Here is a 16762-nt window from a genome sequence, read left to right on the forward strand (position 1 = left end):
TCATACTCATTCTATCTACTCCACCCATTTTCATTTCAACTTGATATCCATCCTCCCCAGAAAGCCAGATGCGTTGGTCCATCCGGCTGGATCGCTGGATCATCTACGCGTCAACTTGCGTATAAGTACCTGGGAAAACACCCGTAGCGCCATTCAACCTTCCCGTCCACCATTCATCGGGATTCTCGGTCTTTTCGATGATCTCAATTCTATCTCCAGCATGGAACGATAGGTCTCCTTCGGCCTAAATATAACATCATAACATATGAGCACGTACCCCTCGAGACAATCAATATCCCATTCCAATGAATGATAGTATATCCCCCAAGTCGGTCGAACGGAGTATGTGATAGGAAGGCAGACACAAACACCCACCTGAGCTTCAAAATCAAATATGGCCGTAGCGTACACAGCCCTATTGAAACTAGGTTTAGGCTTCAAAGGTGGTGGAGGCGGTGGAGCCTTCTTCACTCCTGGGACAGCGTTGGAGCTGGTCGAAGTGGTATATGGTGGAGGGGCGGCGACGGTTCTGGAAGGTGGCGAGAAAGCTGTCTTCTCAGCTGCTGACGAGGTATATGAGTTCTTCCTGTCGAGATACGAGTTGGACGTAGTTCGAGAGGCGATCGATCCTGCTCGGGTGGGGGTGGCGGAGCCAGAGACCGATCGGTGGGCTTGTAGCATTTTAGCTGGGCGGGTGTATAGTTTGTTAGCATTGGGTTTATTACGGGACCGACACGATGTAGAAGGGAAGGGATTACAGGTTATGAGCTGATGATCTTCCGCGAAATGACGGTAGGTGTGTAATATTGCAGAGACGCTACTCACCAGTAGAAGTGATTCTCTTAACTATAGCCATCTCCTCGATCTGCTCAGCGGTGTCTCCTCGTTGCTCGAGGTAGATGTTCTCCACGTCCTTTCGTGACAGGTCGTATTTCCCATCAGCGAACGATTGTAGCTTCTCTTGCATGATGTAGTACACGTTGAGTCTGGGCGGATGGAAGAGTGAAGTTAGCATCTCGCATATATACCTCGGAAGCGAGTAAAACACAATGGGTGGAAGAAGGTACCAGGATACACAGTACGGCAGAAACAACTATCAGCCACTTACTGCATGTAGTAGAAAGAATGGAAAAGAGGATCAATAAACCTAGTTGCCAATCCCAAGAATTGGGGCAATTCAGTCTTCAAGAGAGAGTTGTAATGTTCGTATTCCCCTGAAGCAAGCTCGAAATCTTGTTCGACCTGTATTCAAAACAGAAACCGACATCAGTACAGTACATGTTTGGTATTTATCAGAACAAGAACAGAAAGACAGCCATGAGTGTTCGTATATTCGACCGCGTGTCGATATGGAGGTAAATCCAACTGGACCCAAACCCACCTTGAACAAGTTCTTCTCATCACTCAAACTCTTCTCCTTCTTCTCCCTCAATTTGTTCAACGAATTATTATGTCTATCATAATCCACCAATTTATGCTCTCGCTTGACAATGGTCTTTCTGATCTTCTTGCAAATTTCGTTGAGCTCTTTGCACGGTTGGACGACTCTTGAGTCGATAAGTTCCAGCTCGGGGAGGAGGGTTTCTGTATGTAACGACCATCATTGTCAGCATCCATGTATGCAGAACAGTCTGGGTACGATGATCCGTAAGGGAAGAGGAGGATATTTGAAGAAGGACTCTTGGGGTGACTCACCCCTCATCTCCTCCATTATACCTTGATAAACCGTAATATTCTTTACCGTCACCTCCGCCTGAGGGTGTTTACTAGCAAGATTGTACTCCGCTCCCATGGGTGAGAAGAGGGTAGCGAGTGAGACGGAGAAGGATGATCCGGATGTGAGGAGGTCTACAAGTATGAGCGGGAGACATCAGCGTCAAGCTTCTACACACAAGTTCCATCAGACGATGAGGATAAGAGTCACGCCAATTCTAATCAGATAATACGAGAACACTCACTAGACACCGAGTCTCGGAAGACGGTAGAATCCTTCAACATCTTCTCACAAGCCGCCTCAACAGCTGCGAATTTGCGCTCACTACGAAGCCGATAAATCGTGTTCAGCGCTGGCTGGCCCACCTCATCACATGGGAACAGGCAAATGAAGTACGACTCACTAATCGTTGAATTCCGCATCGGTCGACTCTGTTCGCGTATCAGTATCAAGCTATACAGATCCTCTGCTCCCTCTCGGTTACACTCACTCTTGGACATTCCAATCCTACTCGTCAGATTATGTGGTGTCCTATGACCCATCAAATCATACCGAATCAGCACCGTACCATATGACAGTGCCAAGACCGCAGTCTTGAGTATAGGAGAGGGAACATACCGCTGTAAAGCTTTGGTGAAACCCTTCATCTTGGTGTGTGTCTCTGTTGGCTTGTAGGTGATGACCAGTATAGAGATTGAGATGCAAAGAGGTGTTATATATGTGTTATGAGCTATGGATATGTGCAAACGAGTGAAATGAGGCTGTGAGAGCGAGGGAGAGGGAGAGGGAGAGGGAGAGGGAGAGGTGACGACAACATGCTCAACATGCAAGGGACAGGCGGGGAAAGCCGATTTGATGAGTTTGAGCTTGTTCACTTGGCACAATTCGAGTTATCAGGCTCACTCCTCACTCATCGGGTAAAGGTGTACATACAAGTATATATATATATATGCATGTGTGCGATCCTCACCTGGGTCCGATTTCGATTTCCACCTGTCCAACGTCAACCAGTATTTGACATGTCACTCTGATCTATACACGATAACGATAACTTATATACAGCCAGCTGCTATATACGATAAGTCGGTGTGATAGATCATACATGCACTTCCTCATTCCTCCCCATTCCCATATCCTTTTTGATCATCGACTATCTAATAACTAATCGATAAGAAACGGTATTTACACATTTTTGGATTTATCAACTGCTATATACAATCAAACTACCAGCTATGAACAACAAAAGCCATATCTTACAGGTATATCAACAAGAACATACTACCCTCATTCCATCCTAACGCGTATCATCCAGTATCATTGACCCTACAGGACCAACGAGTTACTCATCGAAGAAGGGTTGACGACCCTCTCTCCCTTAGAGTTCTCCTGAGCCACCCTATCGGACGGATCGACAATAGGACTGGCCTGTAGCTCCGGAGTGATAGCTTCGTCCCGTTCATCCTCCGTCGTAGCCTCCGTATCATCAGGTAAGATCGAGTTGTCCGAAACCGTAGGGGAAACATCTTGTCCAGGCAGGTTGAGGGTAGGCTTGTTCACCTCTCTCAACTCGTTAAGAGAGACCAAGTCGAATTCGAGTTGAGAGTTGGATTGCAGAAGCATCATCTCAGATTTGATCCTCCTACCTTGTCTTTCCCTATCTTCAATCTCGACCGTTTCGAACAGTCGAGCAGCGGGGCAATGAGATTTATCGATCGAGACGAATGTGACGTCTTCAAGGTATCCCCTGACCTCTTCGTCCAAATCAAGTTTATTGGGTAACTCGGTCAAATCGTCGATGATGCCTCGGGGGACAGATGTGAAGATGATGAGGGAAGGTAACTCGATGTCGACCTTTCTAGAGGAGGAGGGGAAAGAGGTACCGAATGCTCGGAAGAGGTGAGTGATGATTGATAATTTACATGCTGGGGTGTATCGACCTAAGTCAACCGAGAGGTCAAGTCAGTCTTTATTATCCCCAATTTCGAAATGGTGGATCGTAGCCATAAGTCTCTTGCTTCAAAAAAGACGGAAAGGAGCGAGACATGATATTTGTGGAAAGGACATTGGTACTCACCATCCAACCTCCACCTCAATTCATCAACCGTCCATCCCCCAAACGCATACTCAAATCTCGGCTTCAACGAATACTCAGCCAATCTTTGTCTCTCAGCTCTAGCTTTCAACCTCTCCTCATCAACAGGTTTAGGCTTGGTAATGCTCAAAGCTGGTAATCCCGACATAGGGAATTTAGGATTCGCAGGAGAAGCGGGAGTTGAATGGGACATGGTCAACCCGCCAAAAGTTGATCGGGTAGGTCCAGGGGAGGGACAGGGAGTAGCAGCAGGAGTGAGGGAGAAGGGCGTGGGAGCTGTCAAGTTGGGTACGGGGAAACCGCCTAATGCACAAACATCAGAATTAGCTTTATACGTACACAAGAGGAGGAGAACAAAGGAAGGGAAGGGGAACATGACTTACCTTGAACGACGAGTTTTCTCATGGTACCATTTCGAGACCAGATTTCTCCTGCGGCGATGATAGCTGGGTGGACGAGGTGGGTAGCGAAAGTGAGTTGTTCGGATGGGTCGGTAGCTGCATTGATCCTGCGAAATCGATGATCATCATATCTCGTCAGCTCTGAAGTCTAAGCTGTTCAACAATACATGCTCAAGGAGGTATGACGTTGAAATGATGCTCACCAATGGACCTCAACGGGATTAATAGCCATCAACACCTCCGCCAAAGACTCCATCCTACTTTCATCATCCTGTACGTACTCCCCACCCCTCAACGTCAACACTACCACTCTAGGAAGGTTGATATCCTTATTACCACTGGGTAAAAGCAATTCTTCGTTGTTCTTAGCAGGTTTGGTGATGAGTGGTTGGTGATAATCATGTTCGACGTATCTCAAGTCGATATCGAGATGTTCGATAGATTCTCCCTGGGTAGAAGGGGATCTGAAGATACCTTCTGTGGGGTGGAAATAGGATATCCACTGGGCGATGGAGAGGACTTTGGCGTATCTGGGCAATGGTGCTGAGGCTTGGTTGGTCATTTTGTTGTGGGTGGTTGAGTACGAGTATATGATGAGATGGGAGATGGGAGATTGGTGATTGATGTTATATGTAGTATCTCTTGATGAGATGAGTCGTGTTGATGGTTTGATGGTATAGAAGAAGAGAAAAGAGGTGAACTGATCGAGTCAAACTTCTTCAAGCTCCGTCCTGTCTCTCTTTTCCTTTATGCATATGACGTTGATACTATCTTATTCCCTATTCTAGATAATTCCCTTTGTTCTGTTACTACTACTCGTATCCTCGTTTGGAAAGGTCCTTTGGATTGATGATGATGCGGCAATGCGATGTTTTGAAAGTGGGGTAATTGCGGCTATGACTAATACACCTTGTGTTAAGTGTGTTAAGTGTACGATGAAACGAATAATTGAGATGGTTTGACCCCTTCCTTTGATCAGTTGGTCATTTCCCCCACCCCCATTATTCCTCTTGATTCTCCCCAAAAAGGTGTTTGTCGAATAAAGACGAGCTGAAGGACAGCGCTCACAGAGCACAGCTCACGCGTTCTTTCGGGTTTAACAAGGAATTAAAGGATCTTGCGAAGAAAGATGATGACGATGGGGAGTTGGATGATATCATTGAAGGTCCGTCCGTTGGTTTGAATCATCCATCCGGAAGATAGAAACAGACGGTTCGAGAAGCGAAGCTCGTGAGAACAAACTCCTCCCCATCCTCCAGAAAAGCAATTATTAGTCATTAGTCATTACCCCGCAAACGCGGATCCGGAGTCATGGGGCCAGAAGAATCTCCCGGCGGTAATAAACAGAATAACGTGAGATGAGAAGACGTCTTGGTTTAATGCGGGGGGATCGTTTAAAGGCCTGAAAGCCTAAAGTAAGCACTTCTACTCTGATGTCTTAAGTAGTTTTTGTCATTATAGATGACCGCACTGTATCCCAAACCTAGGAGTTGGATAAGTTAACAAGCTCTGATGCACTCATCACTGGCGACCGTCGGTCCAACATACTGTACTGTACGTTCCCAAGGATGACCGGCGGGCGGAATTGAGGAACAAATGAAGATGACAGATGACCGGATAAGGCGTCCCTCTCATGCCTCGTCCTCGTCCACAACGGACCATCCCTCTCTCTCCCTGGAGCAAACAAAAGGACGGCCCTTCCAAGCGGATACTTCCGATGACCGCAAAGATAACCGAAAGAAGCTTATGGCCATTGACCGAGTGTATTGTGTTCTCGTTCATGGTGGATCGGGGATCGTCCGCCAACATATAGGGCAAAATATATATAAACTACGATAATATACAATGACATGCTTGTCGACTGCTACTGACAATCCAGACCGCGTGCTGAACACTGATACGATAATATGGCTATCACACCATCACACATTGATGACGTGACTACGACAATGCTTCAAGAAAGGATGATCGATACACCCTCTTCTTCATTGGACAAACAACCCATTGGAAATGTCAAAGACACACCTTCAATCAAAGACAGCACGACCCTCCCTCCGGCCAAGGTGGTGGCAGATGATCAAGAACATGATCATCCGATCCATCCCTTGGCGCAACTTTCGTCACCCCGAAAGAACTTCTTGCTGTTCATATTTAGCGTAGCTACTTTTGTGGATATCTGTAATGTGTCAGGCGCGGCTGTGGCAGTTGCTGAGATTAGCATGGATATTAAATTAGGGGTATCGCAAGTCGTCTGGGTGAGTAACCCTTTCCTACTCTCAATACCCTTCCTTAAACCGGAAAACCTGAGATGAGAAGATGTCTTCTTGGTTTTTAGTTTTGTTGACTGATATTGTTGTGTTGTTTCCTTAGATCATTACCTCTTATTCCTTATGTTTCGCCGCCTTCCTCTTATTCGCTGGTCGACTAAGTGATCTGTTCCCTGCTCAAATCGTCTTCGAAGCTGGATTCCTATCGCTGGGTATCATCTCTTTGATCACTTCGTTTGTAACTTCAAGCAAGTAAGTTTGTCCTCCTACTTTGTTGACATGCAATTCTCTGTCCCCCTAATTCCCAGAGTAGGGTTTCGATGCATTTGTTTGAGGAATACAAGCTGACTGACCATTGATGATTCAGATACGGATTCTTGGTTTTAAGAGGTCTAGGGGGAATTTGCGGAGCTATGAGTGAGCGATTCAGCAATGCACGATGGGGGTTGAGGTGCTGACCGATATTGGTACCTATTTCTAGCTATTCCATCAGCCTTGTGAGTTGAGCACACGGACTCGGTCACACGGGGAAAAAGTGGTGTACGGTATTTATCGCGCTATTGTTCCGTTTTCAGCCATCTCGTGGTCCACATGTTCCCAAACACCGAGCAACAGCAGAAGAAGCTGGCATTGATGAGTCTAGCTGGCGGTCTGGGCAATGTACTGGGACTGTGAGTGTCGACTTCTCTGTTACAATCACATGCGATGTTGCTGAGTCGGGTGCCCGCAGGGTCCTCGCTGGATTATGTATGGAAGCGTCATACAAATGGTTCTTCCGATTGATCGCTATAATCTGTGAGTTAGATCACCTCTCCCACCATGGGGTCGGCTTCAAGATACCTCACCAAGGTGTGTCTGTGGTATCAGTATTGAACTATTTTTGCATGGTTCCAGGCACAACATTCACGATAGCCACCATCATCCTTCTCCCTTACACCGGCTCATCCTATTCTACAAAACATGATGCCATACCCCGATGGAGAAGGATGGACGTCCCTGGAGTGATCCTGATGATGGGCAGCCTGATCTGCTTCATCCTTGCTCTCACTCAAGGTCCGATCGATGGATGGGATTCCGCAAGTTTCATCGCTCCGTTGGTGATATCCGTTCCGTTGGGCATTGCGTTCTTCTTCTGGGGTACGTACAACCTCGCAGCCGGTCAATCATGACCATGGTACACATGTCTCTAACTGTCCAAGCGGGTAACATGAAACTTATATGTGGGATGCCTACCCCGCACACAGAGTCCCGCATCCCGCCCCGAACCGCCGTGCTGCCCTCATCGATATGGAAAATCACCAACATCATCATCCTCTCTCTGGCTGTCATGGTGGCTTTCCCGTTCTGGGCGACATCACAGCTGGCATACTCAACTTGGTGGCAAGAGGTATACGGATGGTCACCTCGTGAGCCTTCCTTCGCCCATCACGAATAAGGTTTGTTATAAGCTTGAGCTGACGAGAAAGTTGATCGCCCAGTCCACGTGGCAGCTGCAATGTTGCCTCAAGGTATCGTCTGTCTGTTAGCCGCTGCGTTTGCACAAGCTGTACCTCAGGTATTGACCAAACCCCGATGGACCATCGCCGGAGGGATGATCCGTACGCAGCTCTTTTTCTGCTCTTCCACTGGTGAGGATGATTCATTGACTTCGGGTCGCATTTTTACAGTAATTGTTATAGCGGAAATCCTTCAGATCTTTTCCGACGGTGGACCCGGGAACAAGTACTGGAGATTCTGCTTCCCGGCATTCGTCATTGGTAGTTTCGGAGCTATGCTCGTGTACTTCGCCAGTGGAATCAATATCGTAACGTATGGTCCACCTGGTGAGCTAACTTATCGCACAAATCCCTCCACTCATTCTCCCTTCATCGTATATTCTGTCGCTCTTTTTTCTCGGTGATTGGTCCGAAACTGTCCACTGATGATCATGGATCATCTCAGAAATGGCCGGCGTGATGGGTGCTTGGGTGAATGTGCTGGTAAGTGCTCGAAACTACTACGGAGGGATGATATCGAAGTCAAATCTGAAGGAGGTGCACCATCTGTGTGCCGCATAACACCATCCCGCTGATCATACCTAAACACGTTCACAGGCCCAAGTAGCAGGCGCAATCACCATGGCGGTTCAAGCAGGATTACAAGATACAACTTCAGTCCCACCCAAATGGTCCAAATCAGGCTCAAGAACCTGGTATTTCATGATTGCCTGGACTGTCGTGCTGGCCATGCAGTTTGTGGTGTTTTACAAGGAGCCAGGAACACCCGAAGAGGAACATGAGCTGGCGAGGAAGAGGATCTTGGAGAAAGACGGGGATATTGGAGTATGAGGGAGCTTGTACATATCATGTGTCGGCGGGGGAGGTTTCGTCACGATGGGAGAGGGACAGAGGCGTAGATGGGATGATGTATGGTCGGAAGGACAATAGATCGACAGATTCAATAGATGGACGAGTACGATATCCGAGAAAGCATAATTATGATCTAGTCTGAATGGCACCATGCACACAAATTCAACATGCAGGTGGAGTAGGTGTACCGCCTCCACATCGCCTGTACAGTAGCTCTCTTGTCGGTAGCTCCAAGCACGATGGTCGGTCTAACCTTTATCTAATTGCAACACAGCATCGGTGAACTCGAAGCTCCGAGACTCGTCGGTCTTCTATATTCGTTCATCCTGACATATGAAACGGTCCCTAAAATGCAATACGGTCCACCCGTCGTCTAGGTCCCATCATCCATGAGAAACAGTAACGTTTGATGTCCGTCCGCAGTCCTTCCCTCCCTTCCGTCGGCAGTTTGGGTGACCGACTAACTATCAGTCTGCGTTCATCCTCTGAACATAGGCATCACACCCTCCAGAGGATGAGCTTTACGGGTACCCGTATGGCAGACCAGATCGCTGGTCGATCGCTCGCGGCTAACTTTTGACTTTCAGGGTAAGTCATTTGCACTATGTTAATACCACTCGTGTTAGACGTCCCTCGAAAGCTGTACCGCACCTACAGTATCTGTTCCTGATAAAGTTGACTACCTAAGTATACATCACACCATGCAAGATACCTGACCTCTTACTCAGCATGAGTAACACCGCATACACTCATTTCACGGTACATAACTAACCAAATGACCTGGGAGCCAGGGTGCATTATTAACCTAATGACTCGGACAATCGGCGTTCGCAATGAACTAAGGACCATGCCCTGGCGGATGTGGACAGCATTATTGATAAGCTTAAGCTTCTTCTCGGTCGCCGTCTTGTGCAGTATATTGATGGTATATATTGATGCGGAAAGGATGATTGATCGGTCTGCACGGAGACTTCGTATCCCTCCCCAAAGTCATCTACGAGTACTGTGCGGACCATACTGTACTGAAGAATGAAGATGTCGACAGAACCGAATAGTCCATACATCGAGGATCCTGTATTGGCTTATACATATCTGAAGCCTCTTATCCACCCTTCTCGGACACCCTCGACTATGAGTATCGTCAAGACTTCTCCAGTGGATGTTTCAGCCATGGACGTTACAGATCAACAACATCCCTTACAGCATTCATCCGACCTCCCACAGGGGAACGAACGGAGTGATTCCGGTTCGAATGACAAAGCTCCAATACCACTCTATCATCCTTCACCGGCCTACCCCCAGACCGAAGAGAAACGCCCTTTCAGTCACTCACGAAGCAGATCCAGCTCTTCATCGTCCACCAGCTATTCCAGAACACCAAGCCACAATTATCCCCCAACTGGACATACAGATCATGGTCCCACTCACGACATTCAGAATCCATACGACAGTCTGACACCCCTCATTGACCCATTTTCCACTCCTCCCAATCTGAGTTTGACTGATATCCAGCCTCGCGGCCCGACAAACCAATATGACGAACCGGGATATAGAGGATCATGGCCCTCCGTCTCAGGGAATGACAATATAAGCTACACACCGGTAAATACGGGTCAGCGTACACACAAGGATGACCTACACGGACAGCAGAAGGAGAGTCAAGAAGACTTACACCCATTGGCACAGTTGCCTTCTCTCCGAAAGCATATATTGCTGTTTATCTTTAGCGTGGCGACGTTTGTGGACCTTTGTAATGTCTCTGGAGCGGCTGTGGCTGTTGCGCAGATCTCGCAGGATATCGGATTAGGTGTTTCTCAAGCGGTATGGGTGAGTCTCTTCTTTTCAATTCCTCCCAGCCGTCCCATAGAATGCTCGGTACACTTCCAGGATGCTAATATCGTCTTTGGGAATTCAGATTATCTCCTCATATTCTCTAGCGTTCGCTGCGTTCCTCCTTTTCGCTGGGAGGTTGAGCGACCTCTATGCGGCTCAGGTGGTATTCCAGGCTGGGTTTCTGATGCTGGGGATACTGTCTTTGATCACTTCGTTTGTCACTTCTAACAAGTGAGTATCGCCTCTCCCTATTCTTCGACTATTGATGACGAAGAAGAAGAAATGCTGACCGGATGAGCTTCTTACGAAGATATGGATTCTTGGTACTTAGAGGTTTGGGTGGGGTGTGCGGCGCAATGAGTGAGTTGATACGCCTGCTTCCACCTTGTTTCTGAGAGTATTGAGATTGATAATGTTTTGATCCGCTTTAGCCGTACCATCTGCCTAGTGTGTATCGTCTTCACACAGTTCAGCTTCGATCGAGACAATGTGTTGACAATATGTAGCCATCTGATTGTCCACCTCTTCCCAACTCCGGAGATTCGGAAAGCCAAGTTGGCTATTATCAGTCTTGCGGGTGGTTTAGGCAATGTTTTGGGTCTGTGAGTGTCTTGTTTCAGTATATTCGGGGAGTGATTGCTGATCGAGCGTGCAGGGTGTTGGCCGGACTATGTATGATAGCTTCTTACAAGTGGTTCTTCCGCCTTATCGCTATTATCTGTGAGTTCCTCTAGATCCAGAATCACTAAGCCCCCCCACAAGATATTCACTGATCTGTTTTCGGGTTGTCACGTAGGTATCACCCTCTCAGTTCTATGTATCATCATCCTCCTCTACACCAAATCATCCCGTCCACAATCCACAGACCCTCTACCTCGATGGAAAAGGCTAGACGCACCCGGCGTGATTCTCATGACAGGTTTCCTGGTATGCTTCATCCTTAGTTTGACTCAAGGTCCCATCGATGGTTGGGGCTCTGCAAGCTTTATCGCCCCTTTTATCATATCTCTATTCTCCATCCTGGGATTCTTCCTGTGGGGTGAGGTCTCCTCCTCTTGTCTTGATATATGTGCAGTGCCGAGCTGATAAGAGGAATGACAGAATCACGTATACCTCCTCGAACAGCCGTGTTGCCATCGTCTATCTGGAAAATCACGAATATCCTTCATTTTACACTTACGGGATTGATCGCTTTTCCTTTTTGGTCCACTACGCAGCTACAGTATGCTACATGGTGGCAGGAGCTGTATTATTGGAAGGCTTGTGAGTACAATTTTATGTTGTCGGCAAGCTATCACGCACTTTCAGTTTAGCTGATGCTATCATCCATACGATACAGTGCATGTTGCAGCAGCGATCCTACCCCAAGGTATCATCTCCATTGTAGCTGTGATACTGGCCCGAAGGATACCTGCTATACTGAACAAACCGAGATATGCCATTGGAGCCGGCATGATCCGTAGGTCGACCTCCAACCCTTCTGCTTGGCGTAGTACTGTATCGAACTGATAGCGTTTGTTCTGTTAGTCATTGACATAGCCCTGATCCTGATGGTCTTCTCGGACGGGGGAGAAGGAAACAAATACTGGAGATTCGTGTTCCCCGCGTTTGTGCTGGGTGGTTTTGGGGCGATGATCACTCATTACACTACTGCTATCAGTATAGTCACCTACAGTCCGCCTGAAGGTGCGGGTGTGAGTGGAACGTTCATCAACACTGTGGTAAGTGGACCAAACATTTTATCCTCTCCTTGACCCCCTTTACACGGATTTGAGGCGTGAATGAGATGACCGCTAATTCAAGCCGCTCCGATAGGCCCAGATCGGCGCTTCATTAGCGTTATCCGTCCAAGCAGGTCTTCAAGATACCTCCGACGCAGTGCCTACATGGGAGAATTCCGGTTCGAGGACATGGCATTTTATGATTGCTTGGACTACGGTACTAGGATTACAATTTACCATTTTCTTCAAGCCTCCAGGAACACCTGAAGAAGAACATGAGGCGACGAGGAGGAGGATAAGGGAGAAGGACGGTGATAGTGGGTTTTGAGGTAACCGCTCACAGAAGTTTGTCCACAGAGTATTATGCATAGATGGATGAGAGATCATGTGAATACGTATGTATCTCTGTGCGATGCCGTACAAGCTCGCCATGATACCATGCTACCTATTTTCGCATACTAGAAGAGTCACATATGCAAGCAGAGGGATGATGGTTGAGTGCCACACTTTGCAATAAGGGCTCGGCATAAGTTCGATAAATTTGCCACCCATTTAAAAGATCACACTACACTTCATCATCATCAATCCGATAAATCAGATACTACTGCTACTAAACTAAATCATTTCTTTGTCATTTCATTTCATTTCATTTCATTCACCACAATTCATTGACTCTCTGTCAGATACATTGCAGACACCTAGAGAGAGCAGAACACGATTCAGAAGATAGATAAGATGTCAGGTATCACCTTGAACCCAGAGCAATCGGCTCAACTCCAGGTAAATCAGTCACTCCTTTCTTTCTTCCTAGGACAGCTGTAGCTAATGATACGGATTATCAGGCCGAGATCCAACGAGAGCTTGAGCGAAGAGAGTGGGCTGAGCCTGAAGGTATGTATCCTGCTTTCTAATTCAGGTCAAGTGATACTCATAGGATCAACTGGTGTTATTAGATAATGTCATGGCGGAGTACATCACGGTCTTGCTTGGTGAGTCAGCTGAACCTGTTCCGTCCGGGACCATCAAGAGCTGACATATCGTCTAATCTCGCAGCTAACGGAAGTGCACGAGGTGAGCTGCAACAAGATCGTCGGGGTTGTTTGGTGTCAGCTCATCAGGTGCCAATACAGAACGGGTCCAAACCGAGATGGATGATTTGGTCGGATCAGATTTCGACCCCGCTTTCCTAGATTGGTTATTCTCAGCCGCCAAAAGCATCACCTCTGCTCCATCTCCTTCTCCTATCCCTACTTCGGCAGCTGTACCTACAGCGTCTACCTCTCAATCACCCGTCAACGCTCCGAGAGGTTCAGGTGGATCCGGATCCAGATTGCTCAATACTGCTTTAGCACCGTTGTCGAGTCAGCCTGAGAAACGAAAAGCTGCGGATACAGCTGATGGGAATCAGAATAAGAAGAGGTTGTCGGATGTTGGTGTCAATGCTCCTTCTGGACCAAGGGGGATGGGAAGCGAGGGTAGGAGTCTGGCGGATAGGATAGGCGGTGGGAATGTGAGAGGGAGGGGTGTGCCTATAAGAGGAATGGCGGGTGGAAGAGGTGGGAACATGAACATGGGCGGGCACATGGGTGAGTTACGCTTAATATACCCATCAATCTGGTAGACGTATCACTAACTGCTAGGCTGGGTATACTATAATAGGCTTCCGACCTAACTTCCAACAGCAGAATCAACAACAGCCTGGTTTCAACCAACCTGGGTTCGGTCAACCGTTCATGCCCCAGGGGCAGCAGGAGATGGTAGCGCAGATGATGATGATGCAAGCTAGTATGGCTCAGATGAATAACATGGTGGCGTCGATGATGCAGGTGAGTATAACATGATCCCGCCTTGGTCTTGTCCGGTATGTAGTGGGCTTATTTTGTCGTTGATATCCATCAGGAGAGGCAGCAACAGCAGCAGCAATTGCAATTCCAACAACAGCAACAGCAGCAACAACAGGTCTCAGCTACTTCTGCTAGACCCCCTCGTCCACCTTCTGTCAAAGTACCTCATGGTACCAAGCTCGGGGCCCACTCCGTGTCTGGCATTCCGCCCAAATCAGCTGGTACACCCGGACCTATCCCTGACAAACCAACATCTACCGCTCTATGTCGATTCTCTGTGGGATGTAGCAACTCGAGATGTTCATTCAGTCACCCTAGTCCTGTAGCAGACGAACAGACGGGAATGGTGTTGAGTGAAGAACCATGCGAGAACGGCAAGGAGTGTAAAGATGCGGAATGTATCAAGAGTCATGTTAGTCCAGCGGCGATTTTAGGTATGTTCTTAACTCCCATCATGTTGGATCTGGATAGGAAACGTTGTATGCTGATCAAGCTGTACCAGGTGAATCTGCGGGACCAAGTCGACTATTATGTAAATATCAAAACTGCACCAACCCATCATGTCCATTCAGACATGAAGATGAGAATGGGAACCCAATCCCACCTCCGGCACTGACCGCTTCCAAAGCGCCCAAGCCTAAGATCGCACCTGTACCTGTACCTTCCGCAAGCTCAGATAACGAAGATGATGGTGGGGATGGGGATGTCGAGGTGGTGATGTCGCATAAAGGGTTGATGGATGGTGCGTTGGATGATACAAAGAAGGAAGTTTCGTGCAGGTACGGAGAGAGATGCACGAGGCGTGAGTTTCTACGTTTTCCTCACGGGGATCACCACATATTTGGGTTGAGGCTGATTGGCATTATCATAAATAGCCGACTGCAAATTCACTCATCCCCCTGGCCGACCCACACCCAAATTCAGTAAGAAATTCGGATCATCATCCGGGACATTCAATAAATCCATCACTTCGACCAATGGAGGTGGCATAGGAGGAGGCATGCACCTGAGTAAGAAGTTTGGCTCGGGAGGTGCTGCAGCCAGCGAGAAGAAATTGGATCCTACAGCGGGGGAGTTCAAGCCTTCGGAAAAGGAGTTGGAAGTTACGTATTAAATAGGTGAATTGTCGAGGTCGAGGGGACGGTTGTTGTTATTGATATATGCTGTGGAGAGAGCGTTGTAGATGAGATGTAGGTAGCATGCTGGATTTGAATGCATTTATACGTATCTTCGTGAATCTCTGAGGCGGTACAGGGGTTCAGTATCTGCCAATAATGAATTCAGATTATCCCAAGCGATTTGACGGAGAAACGACATCGAAGGGCAGTAGCGGACAGTAGCCGACGACAAGCATGGTGTCTTTGTCTCACAACGAACATGGTAGACTAGGATCAAGACGCAGCGATGGTACGCTGTACCATTTGAACCGCCCATATATGCAGGACAGTATTTTGCGGGACCGAGAACATTACTATCGTAGATACAGGGTACGAATCGGCGAAAGCGATCGAAGCCATCTTCCCACATCCCGTTGGGTAGATAGTTATCCGAAACATGCCCAGGACATGTCTATTCGCTTCCCCAGTTAGTTTCGTTCTTTCATCTCTAACGATAGAGCGACCCTAGCAAATTGCAGGAACTGCCTACAGTAGTCACATGTCTTGCTGGTCACTGCACTTTTGAGGGATAGGAACCGAACTTCTGGGAATGGGAATGTGAATGGGCGGCTGCTTCGATTAAATGGGGGATATTCCCTGAAGAAAGGAAAAGGGATTCGGTAGGAGATGACGTGAGATCTCTGAAACATAGGTATGGAAGAACATTATAATTGCATTCAAGAAGAAGCCTTGTCTCGTGTATCGGCAGTGCTTGTATGAACAAGCTGAGATCTTGAGATCAGGTGAGGGTGATTTATCGTGGTTGGCGATGTAGATTCTACGCCCATCTCCCATACCGAAAGAAGTGAAATGAAAGTCGACCCTTGGCAGGTGACACACCTCCCCAGCTCCAGCTTTTCATCCATCCCCCATACCGTAATATCTGAATCACAAGGTTTTGTCCTAATAGATTTGGGGGCAAGGGGTTAATGAATCTCTCACCTCAGCTGCTCAACAAGTTCAGGGGCTAATAGTACATTGGATCGCTAACTTGTGCCAAAGACATCAAATGTCCTCTTGATGATGAAGACCGATCTGACCGGTTCGCTAAGATCTCGACGTTCCCCACTCTTACTCGTACGGTATGATAACACAAATCGATTAATTGATTCCCATGAAATAACGTACGCGCGAATGCAGTCTGCATCTCGTCATCAGCTTCTACTAGATCTCTCCTCCCCTCCCAACAACCCCTGAGGCACGTACAACCTTGTCTTCTTGCTGACAGGCACAAGAGCAAAGGGAAGAAAACAGGTACGTGATGTATGGTCCATACAGTAGTAGATACGGGTTATTCTTCAATCCATCATCATGCTTATAGTACATGCTCTTTCTGACGAGAGAGCGATAGCGAAGAGTACATACTCCTTCATCCCATATGAGAT

At 47.6% G+C, this 16762-nt stretch overlaps 5 protein-coding genes across 5 annotated transcripts; 3 read left to right on the forward strand and 2 right to left on the reverse strand.

Moving 5' to 3' along the window:
* Window positions 1-103: 103 nt before the first annotated feature.
* I302_106054 (uncharacterized protein) lies at window positions 104-2361 on the reverse strand (the record flags this gene model as incomplete). The annotated part of the gene is made up of 10 exons (XM_019191800.1): window positions 104-244; window positions 376-686; window positions 826-986; window positions 1109-1242; window positions 1382-1584; window positions 1696-1848; window positions 1959-2038; window positions 2118-2145; window positions 2205-2245; window positions 2333-2361. 10 exons carry the CDS (start codon window positions 2359-2361, stop codon window positions 104-106), a joined length of 1281 nt encoding a protein of 426 aa, XP_019046430.1.
* Window positions 2362-3037: 676 nt separating this feature from the next.
* On the reverse strand, window positions 3038-4769 carry I302_106055 (uncharacterized protein; the record flags this gene model as incomplete). Its single annotated transcript, XM_019191801.1, has 4 exons — window positions 3038-3651; window positions 3789-4109; window positions 4190-4314; window positions 4411-4769. The coding sequence occupies 4 exons, from the start codon at window positions 4767-4769 to the stop codon at window positions 3038-3040; spliced, it is 1419 nt and encodes a 472-aa protein (XP_019046431.1).
* Window positions 4770-6171: 1402 nt separating this feature from the next.
* On the forward strand, window positions 6172-8801 carry I302_106056 (uncharacterized protein; the record flags this gene model as incomplete). Its single annotated transcript, XM_019191802.1, has 12 exons — window positions 6172-6462; window positions 6578-6726; window positions 6842-6891; window positions 6956-6971; window positions 7050-7145; window positions 7205-7269; window positions 7369-7611; window positions 7719-7880; window positions 7953-8072; window positions 8142-8297; window positions 8416-8453; window positions 8568-8801. 12 exons carry the CDS (start codon window positions 6172-6174, stop codon window positions 8799-8801), a joined length of 1620 nt encoding a protein of 539 aa, XP_019046432.1.
* A 1056-nt stretch (window positions 8802-9857) lies between these two features.
* I302_106057 (uncharacterized protein) lies at window positions 9858-12704 on the forward strand (the record flags this gene model as incomplete). Its single annotated transcript, XM_065870190.1, has 10 exons — window positions 9858-10649; window positions 10738-10886; window positions 10966-11015; window positions 11104-11257; window positions 11311-11375; window positions 11452-11694; window positions 11757-11918; window positions 11995-12114; window positions 12183-12376; window positions 12471-12704. 10 exons carry the CDS (start codon window positions 9858-9860, stop codon window positions 12702-12704), a joined length of 2163 nt encoding a protein of 720 aa, XP_065726262.1.
* Window positions 12705-13111: 407 nt separating this feature from the next.
* I302_106058 (uncharacterized protein) lies at window positions 13112-15334 on the forward strand (the record flags this gene model as incomplete). The annotated part of the gene is made up of 9 exons (XM_065870191.1): window positions 13112-13156; window positions 13219-13267; window positions 13330-13365; window positions 13430-13447; window positions 13507-13962; window positions 14036-14202; window positions 14276-14654; window positions 14723-15022; window positions 15096-15334. 9 exons carry the CDS (start codon window positions 13112-13114, stop codon window positions 15332-15334), a joined length of 1689 nt encoding a protein of 562 aa, XP_065726263.1.
* Window positions 15335-16762: the final 1428 nt, after the last annotated feature.

This window comes from Kwoniella bestiolae, chromosome 4 (genome assembly GCF_000512585.2).
Source record: "Kwoniella bestiolae CBS 10118 chromosome 4, complete sequence".
NCBI lineage: Eukaryota > Fungi > Basidiomycota > Tremellomycetes > Tremellales > Cryptococcaceae > Kwoniella > Kwoniella bestiolae.